Source organism: Ptychodera flava, chromosome 11 (genome assembly GCF_041260155.1).
Source record: "Ptychodera flava strain L36383 chromosome 11, AS_Pfla_20210202, whole genome shotgun sequence".
Classification (NCBI taxonomy): domain Eukaryota; kingdom Metazoa; phylum Hemichordata; class Enteropneusta; family Ptychoderidae; genus Ptychodera; species Ptychodera flava.
Window position 1 is genome coordinate 38,829,991 of NC_091938.1, and position 9,578 is coordinate 38,839,568.

Genomic DNA, 9,578 nt, shown 5'->3' on the forward strand with positions numbered 1-9,578 from the left:
CGAGCTTCGGATTTACGGAACAAAACAGGGAGAGAACGCGTTGGCCATCGACTGTTCTTCCTCTCACTGTTATCTATAGAGAGGATGTTGCCAATTGAAGATAAAGTTGCACTATGTACAGGAAATATGGAACAAATTATTAATTTGATCATGGAGGTACTTTTGGTACCTCCATGCTTTGATAAGACATATATGAAAATCTGCACATTTGGTAAACATTTCAAATGAAAAGCGGCACAAAGACGTTTTTTGCCTGTCCTTGCCGGACTGAAATTTTCTCCTGCTTTCCTACTACCTCGAGCTATCCCGAAATGTATTCCAACGTTGTTTGCTGTTCGGAGACGGCGTGCTGATGCTGACGGCTCCCTCTCAACCTACACAGGGTAAAGCAGTTGTTTTTGTGACGGCTAACAATGGCTGAATTCTACCTGCACACAACAAACGATTGAAAATAGTAATTACACGGACATTGTGTTCAAATGTAGAAAAAGAGCGGGTCGTCAGTGACACTACCGCTCTATGGAAAATCCTCTTAATTGCTTGCATTTGTCTATTGAAGGGATAAGCTCCCTCCACGAGGATTCTCAATCGATGCAGACGACACAAAGTCTGAAGACCGGAGTTGGATTTCCACTTGGCTGGTAATCACTTTATGGCTAGGACATTCAAAGCTATTGAAATGGCAAGACGTTTTCCACACCAAAGGCTTTCAGGGACTTCTTGGGTTTGGGGATAATACGGTGGGGATGTTACATTAGATTGCTGGTGGGGTCCCTAACACTTAAACACGACTCCCCGTGGCTTAAAATCATTGATACGATGGTCAACAATTCGTTCTCGCTGCCGTGGTGCATTAAAGAGTGACCCTTAACCCCTTGAGAGTTTGACGAGATATCTTCATACTTGGTCGGTCTAGGATCTTCAAAGTGTGTTGCCGACATCAAAAAACTGGTTTAACTCATCGGCATGATCGTAAACAAACGGTCGAAGAAACGAAACACCGCCAAAATTACAAACATTTCGAGCGACTTGTTAGAGATTTTTTTTCATGTAAGCCTATCTTTTCCTTTGCCGAGGTATAAAGATCTCGTGACTCATGAGTCTGGTTGAAGCACAGAAAGAGAGTTGATCGCCTCACTCTTTTCGAAAGCTTGGATAAACTTTACAAGACTAAATGTCGACACTTTTACCGTTCGCAATATTTACAATCAAACATATCACATCTTTGATCTTTAATCGCACGTTTTGTCACCATATCGGACTTCATCGATAGAGAAAAAGAGCCGATTTGCGACACCACAACTTTTCAGTAAGTACTCGCATTTTAAAACCTGTTGCTTTGCAAATTTGAAAAACAGCTTACGCAACACGGTATCTGAGAATTCGAACAGGTTTTACAGTTATGCTCAACGGAAAGTAGACGATGAGATTAAATGATACCTTACTCAATTACTAATTTACATCAGACACTTTATTTCTAAAACTACACTAGTACCTCACAATATTGCTTGCGAGCGGCAAGTTCTCAAAGACAAGAATAACAAATACCAGACCTAAATGATTCCTTAACATAACAGTCGCTTGCCTGCTTCTCTGCCGACATGAGTGCCTTATCTCTTTCCACTGGTTTATTGCCGTAATCTTATACCACGATACTAATTACACAGCGACAAAAAGACAACTGTAAGTTGGCTGAAGCATGAAGTAACATATATGCCTCTCAAAGAGATATATAAAAGGCAAATAATGAAACATCTTCATCATTCATGAATCAAACGTTTTGTCTGAAAAGCTCTTGCAAAGATATCTTGAGACAGACAATAATTATATGGTTTCTCTGGTTTGGCGAGTAAATCTTGTAGAGGATTATACAAATCTGTAATTGACCCTCATCAATTTTGAGCCATTGAATAACAGATAGACAAAGTCTCATTTGATTGGATATAATAAACACAAAACGTTAAACATCCCAATCAAATGTACTTGGAAGAGTATGCATGAGAATAGTGCACCACTGTTTGACTGCTAGAAGAGACACACAGAACAGTGGACACATAGACAGTATTTCACATTAATCATCAGTAGCTTAGGTAATTGTAAAGTTGGCGATATGGTACATAGCTAGAGACCCCCATGCGTGATAACATTGCCAAATTAAGTCAGTTTTATGTTTTTGTCCACACTTATCTTCACTCTAGCACAAATTACAGAGTGGCAGTTGATTGTAACATTTTCACCACCATGGTTTGGCAAAATACCCATTGTTATCAATCGTAAGTGTGGACCTGTTTTACAAAGAATTAGGGGGGTTAGGTCGAGGCATTTTCATACAAAGAATTAGGGGTATCTGTTTTAAGGTATTTTAGTGTCAAAGAAAATGAAAATTGGCAAAAGCAGAAGTCATGATTTGAAAGATTGAAAAATCCAATCTACTTGACACTTACTGAGCAGTGTCTCAACAATGTCGGCCGGTCTACCCCGGCGATGACGTTCATTTCAGCAAGAACTACAGTTGTCTTTTTGTCGCTGTGTAATTAGTATCGTGGTATAAGATTACGGCAATAAACCAGTGGAAAGAGATAAGGCACTCATGTCGGCAGAGAAGCAGGCAAGCGACTGTTATGTTAAGGAATCATTTAGGTCTGGTATTTGTTATTCTTGTCTTTGAGAACTTGCCGCTCGCAAGCAATATTGTGAGGTACTAGTGTAGTTTTAGAAATAAAGTGTCTGATGTAAATTAGTAATTGAGTAAGGTATCATTTAATCTCATCGTCTACTTTCCGTTGAGCATAACTGTAAAGCTTGTCATTGTATCATACGCACACTTTGATACAGAAATACCTTGCACCCATGGAGGAGTGTTTTGTTTACTTAAACTAAGTTAATTGGGAGCCCCAGCTATTTTATGTCACCGTTGATAACTCTAATGAGTCCTTTTCATCGCGATAATTATCAGTAATTATCGATGGGTAATTAGAGGATCGTTAAACTGGAAATAATTTGTTTGACAAATAAACATGCAATCGTAAACATCGTCCTCGATTAATGAGATAGCATACCCTAAGGGGGCGCTATTTCATCTTGCAGTATCAGGCGCTTTCGTTTTGGTGACGTCATCGTCAACGAAGACGAAGACAACGTGTTTTAACATCAGAGTCGTACCTTGGCCATTGCGTTGAATGAAAGGTTAATGGTAAGATCTCACATATCACTAGGCTATGAATGATTTTGATATGATGTTTGCCCTTACTTTTTAAACTCTCTGGGCCCTGCTTCCTAAACCTGTTGTTATCTGCTATTTTGAATGTATGTTCCAGTTTGCAGTTTGCTCTGTTTACAAAACACAGTCACTCTCTTCCCCTTCTCCCGATATCAAGTTGAAAAGTTGATTTGCCAGTGCATCCTGTATGTGTACGGTTGTAAATTTTTGTTGACTACTGAATTTAGGTCCGTAAAAGAATTCATCTGCCAATAATAACGTCATATCTTACAAAATTATATGTGTTGACAGGGCAAATACTTGGTATTTCACCAAACTTCATTGAGAAGAATACAAACAAGTGTTTGTTTCACAGAAAAATGACGATATTATGAACAGTTACAGTTATTGTCCTTTGAAATGTATGCCTTGGTAGCCACGCTACAGATTTTATCCGGAATTGTTAATATCATCCGTTCACGTCGTCATCAACTCTATGTGAACTCTTGCTTTGTCTTTTTTGTTCGTTTGTTTATCTGCATGCTTGTTAAATGAAACGTTGAAACGAGAAAAGCGGTTCGCCTCTACTTTTTACATTGTCGTTCCACAAAACGACAGATGAACCAATTGTTGGTGCTTCTTTCAATTTTTCCTTTGCATTTTCGAACTGGCAATTGCCGGATACATCGAACTCATTATTCAAATTTCCATTTTTTCAGCATGACATGATATGAATATTTGGTATTGTTATCGAAAATGGCAAAATATATCAAGGAAACACCCCAAAACAAGATAAGTCACATGTGTATGCATTGCCGGTACAGAAAGTTAGTAATTTCTGCAGTGGTCAATTAAAGCTGAAAGAACAGTGACATGTGTTGGAAAATTGTTACTATTATTGTTACATCATTTTGGTAAATGTCATTTTGAAAAGATCTGCCCATTACCGGTAACTTTCGCTGTCCAATTCTTGACGGCCGTAATGAAAAATGAAAAACCCTGCTATGCATCATATTTCAAGACCGATCACTGCATTGCGAATTATAGGTAATACACAGTAACCAGCGCCACCACTGTTACTAGTAACTGCACTTTTGTTTTTAAAAGTTAACTTTCTGTCTTCCTCCCCCAACGTCAGATGTAACAGTAAACCACATAAACCGCAGTTAATTTTTGTCGCCAAAACTTTGATAAAATGAGGCTTTGTCGAAAATTCGACATCTCTGCATATATGACGACACGCTTTCACATATACTTGTTGACGGTTTATTTATTATTAATTATTCACATATTCGCTTTATGTGGCGCAAAGTCATGGTACAGATATTTCTGTGTGATTCATTCGTAGCGAGTCTGCCAAAATTATGAACGTTTTGGTTGAATGTGGTAAACTTAGACTATGAGTTGAATGTATGATCTTGGAGTCTGTGGAGTGCGCCCCAATGAATATTCTTTGCCGAGTTTTAAACGCCATACACTAATTGTGACTTTACTGCCCGTGATAATCATGATCGGGCTAGTTCTTAGTATTAGCGAAGTATGGCCATCAAGAATCTGAAACTTTCACATATGCTTCCTTCCTCATGTGTTTTGCATAAGCTGTCTTTGCGAGGCCGTATAGCATCACATTTGACAGTCCACTTTGTTCATTACCGATTTTAATGAGTTTCTAGAACAATGCCATCTCGGAGCAAACTGCGCCGGAAAAAATGCACACGATTTCAATAATCTGTTATAAATACTCCTGTAAGAAAATGTCTCTAAGTACCTTGATGGTCGCTTATCTATAGAAAATGGGAGAATTTTGCTGACTGCAAACAAACGTCTGATTATGTACAACCGAACATCTGCATTCCGGTATCTTCTGCAGTTTTTAAATTTAGAAATTGCTAATGCTCACTCACGTTTCGGATAAATCTGAGAACAATCCCAGAAACAAAAACAATTCATGGATTGATCATGGCAAAGATACTTTTGATGCAAATAATTTGACGATGACACGTATCAAGACCAGTGTTTCGACACCACTGCACCAATACGTATTGAAACTTACTCCCTGTTGGAAAGCGGACATGCATATCAGGGTCATGTATGGCATGTTTTTATATTTCTCATCTCATTAACTGTCAATGACACTATCCAGACATCTAGAGGTCGGACATCTAGTAGCAGGTCTGTGATCTGGATCATTCAGTTCACTTTTGTGACGAAAAACAGTTTATCTTGAAAATACCTTTTCGGTTTGCTTGTTCACATTTTCCCGTCCGTAAAAGTAGTCACACGCCCTTCAACGAAAGAAAACCACAACTTTAATAACGATAACATCCTCTCCGTTGTTGCTTGTTTTGATCTCGTTGTTTCATAATAAACTTTACAAACAAATGTTGGAATGGCGAGAAAACAGATAATGCAAACTGATATGTGATACATAAAACGTCAACCTAATGATTGCTTATCATTATTTATGGTCGATGGTCAACAATAACCAAAAGTTTGATTTGATAGTATTTCCTTTGACTAAATATTTCGTAGAATTACTTGACCCTAGGTCAATATTTATTAGGCGAGTCAGAGTTATTGCACTTAGTCACTCAAACAACAGATACAAACTTTTAATTTTGTTTCATATCAAGTTTCATCGTCCGATCGCCCAAGTCTACATTCAGTTTCAGTCGAAAATTTGGTAAGTGTCGACCAGACAGTGTTCTACCAACGTCAGTTATTCGTTGAAACGATTCAGAGGTAAGGGACAACTACAGTTATATAAATTACATAATGTTCTGATAATGAGATCTGAGGCCAGGAAAACTACTGCCTTGACATGACTGATTTTGGTGGCACAGTAGAGAAAGGGTGCGTCCTAAAAGGAAGTTACCTGCTCATGGATTTAAACAAAGTGTTCAGTGGTATTGCTACGTCTACTTGGCAAATTTGATGTTTATTTGCGTGCAGGTTTATTCCCTGATTTGAAGCATTCCTACTGCGACACATTTACACTTAAGAATTATAGCTGCCCAAGGACACCTTGACGTCACCAGTCAAATCATAGGTATATCAGTGTCTGCATACAAACCCTTCCGTGGTATTACGTTATCACTATGTGTAATACACCAGCACATCTACCGTTGGTGTACCAATATTAGAAAACCGTCGATGTTAGTAAACCAACCCTCAAAACGTACAACACATGGATATTCTAATGAATGTGTGTAATTTATTTGGTTTCGTCATCATTGAGTTATGTAAGATTTTTCGGAATTTTCCAGACAAATCTATGAATATCGAAGGTCAAATAATACGACAACTGTAAAACTTTAATTATCAGGTTTGACAGCGGTAATGGTACAAGTATTTCTTCAATTTTGTTTCGTGTAAGATACCAGTAATCGCAGTGTTGGAAAACAACAAGCGTTATTAATGTCGATAATGTGACATGATTTGACTTTTGGAATCGACAACGGACATCGGGTCATAGGTCAATAAAACTATACTGTTTATGACTCACGGGTCACGGAGGCTATCTTGCACGTCTTGATATCTATTGCATTACAGCTCATTGTTTGGTCAGCCTTGCTGACACTAGATGTCAAATAAACATCGAAAACGAAAAGCTAAACATGCTGTTTTGGGTTTCAACAAGAAGGTTGTTAACCTAGGACTGGTCACTTTATAAAGAACATCTCTGGCCCGCCTTGGAGCGGCTGACAAGTGTTAGAATATTACATAGTGACTTTATTTTGAGGTGATGACATGAACGAGAACGTTAGCATTTAATTATATGCAATAGTTTATCTTTTGTGAAATGTTCTTGTAACTGACAAGAAGATTGACAAGAAGACGATTTTCCGGTTGTCATTAAAGCTATCGCAAATTTGCACTTTCTTTTATCTAAAGTTTAGCATAAGATAGAGGGTCAACATTCTTTGCCGCTGGGTATGCGATGTTGTTAAAATGTCGTTTAGCTTTCAGGGAATTTACTTCGCCTTGTTCATTGCAATCAATCAAACGATAAATCGATCAAACTTACTTGAATTTGCATATGAAGTGTTTTACTCATGGAAAGAATCGCATTGGCAGAGACCATATTTGATATATGTGTGGTGTACTTTCATGTAACATTTTTGCTTTTACATTATTCTTCAGGTATTCCCTGGCACAGGGTCCAATTTAGAATCATCACTCTATTCCCCTGCCCCTCATTCAAAAGGAGCGCAGCTTAACTTTATTGTGTTTTCCTTTATTTTCAGATGCAGAAGTTTTGTCATTTGTTCCTTGGCTGTATGGCTTGGAGTTTGTCATGTTTATCAGTCTTCAAATGTATGGCAGGTAAGTGTAATCACTAACCAATGAACCTGTTACACTCTTCGAGAAGATGCCCCTTGATCAGATCGATTATTCATTCTTCTACAACGCCCCCCCCCCGGACTAAACCTTCATGTTTACGTGAACACGTGCAATGCACGTTTCCCATCACTCACGTATACCGGTCGCACGGCCCCCGGCACAACTTGAACATTTGGTCCATACATAATGTACGTATTCCGTTGAACGACTCCAAAGCGAATGATTGGGAAATGTCCTCCCTGAAGCAAGCCTGTTTTTGGAGAACATGGTAAGATTTTTTTTTCACAAATCAATATCTCCGTAACTGTATTACTTATTGCAATTCCTTTTAGAGGCAAACTGTCCCCCATTGCACGAGGAAATACAAAACGGACTCTCTACAGCTGAAGACAGAGCCTACCTTGCAGACCAGACAGTCTATTACAATTGCACCCAGGGATATAAGGTCATAGGTCACCGATGGCGCGTATGTTCAACTTACGAAGACGAAAATGGTACACTGACGTGGTTCTGGACGGGTAGTACACCTCGATGCCAAGGTATATATCTTCAAGTATGTCATATATGTCTAACATGTTCCTAGGGAATATAAACGTTCATTTTTCCAATTTCCTAATTAGAATATATGTATGGCGGTCTTTTACTTTCGAGGCGCATACGAGCATAAAGTAGAAATGTAGAAAATATATACGAATCGCCAGACTTTACACTGTGGCGTGTTAGCGATACAATTCACCATTTTACACACTGGTATAAACTCCGGAAAATTATAAATGGCCAGCTTTTCCAATATCGGCGGGCAAGTCCGTTTATCACAACTGCGACTTTACACATATAGGAAACAGTCAGGCCATCATCTATCTACTCAGAACGTCGATGAATATTTCCGGAAGAGATTTAAAGTTTCTAAAGCATTAGTTGAACTTCTCAGGTCAGATGTCGTGTACGTTATGATATAAAAACTGTTTGTTATGTTTGTATGTTTTTATCATACGGTACATATTCGAAATTTTTTCTGTTTTGTTTGATAAACTTGGACGGCCACCTCTCCAGTCCTGTCAAAACATGCATTCATTCCTCTAACGGAGACAGATATCTGCTATGCTGTCAGTACAGATATCTGCTATGCTGTCAGTACAAGCCGAAATTGTTCGCTGAAGTCCATTTAGCTATTGCAGAAAAAAAATAAAATTCCAATAATCTGCCTGAATGACTTTTACCAGACAGAAACATGGTTATATTGTCAGTGATGTCCCGTGGGGTCTAATCCTTGCATTCGTTCACGATTCAGGCTATTGAGATTGGTATGTTTTCTTCGCAATAATAGTGATAAATTGTGTCTTTACTGCGAATCAAACGAACCAAACGAATACCTAAAACAAAAATAACAATTTACAGGTTAATTACAATGGCTTGCCGTCAGTTACATCACTGACACCGAAAGTTTTTCATTTTACCACTAGAGTTTGTCAAATGTCAATATCGTAAGGTTTTTCAAATCTTACAGAGATACGTTGTCCATACCCTGGCTATCCAGAGGGAGGTCGACGCAGCGGATCTTCTTACCGAATCGGAAACACGGTTACATTCAGGTGCAATTCTGGTTATACTCTCTATGGGTCTGAACGCAGAACATGCATGGAGAATGGAAAATGGAGTGGTTCATTGACAATATGTGACAATGGAGGTAAGTCACATATCAACAGAATCAATGTCTTAGTTCTTGTGTGTACACCTGATTTCTAATACCCCTTTGATGACTTCTCGACGAGTTCAGATATCTTTTATGAGCGGTCGCGATTACGCCAAATTTCATGAAAATTCATGTCATTTTCAACAATAAGATTTATCTGTGATGCATAATGGATATTATAGCTTTATTGTTGTAGCTTTGTCGCTACCAGTGAATTTTGTGACGTCATACCCTCAGATTATTACTGATAACGTATCCAACTATCCAGCATTGTGGTCCCAGATATTTTTCGGGAGGGGATACAGTATTGCATAATATTTTGGGATGTCAACTTGCGAAGAC

General features: G+C 38.5%; 1 protein-coding gene across 4 annotated transcripts in view; it reads left to right on the forward strand.

The window, feature by feature from the left end:
* The first annotated feature begins 1,058 nt into the window (after positions 1 to 1,058).
* LOC139144231 (complement factor B-like) overlaps positions 1,059 to 9,578 on the forward strand; it is a 17,213-nt gene continuing 8,693 nt past the window's right edge. Inside the window, exons 1-4 of one of the 4 annotated variants that reach the window (XM_070714895.1) lie at positions 1,059 to 1,309; positions 7,447 to 7,525; positions 7,876 to 8,082; positions 9,051 to 9,230. In XM_070714895.1, coding sequence (XP_070570996.1) covers positions 7,447 to 7,525; positions 7,876 to 8,082; positions 9,051 to 9,230 — 466 coding nt within the window. In that variant the 5' untranslated portion in view covers positions 1,059 to 1,309. Of the gene's footprint in view, positions 1,310 to 3,108; positions 3,194 to 3,918; positions 5,942 to 7,446; positions 7,526 to 7,875; positions 8,083 to 9,050; positions 9,231 to 9,578 lie in introns of those variants that run through there. The other 3 variants (XM_070714897.1, XM_070714896.1, XM_070714894.1) reach the window with 3 other exon arrangements.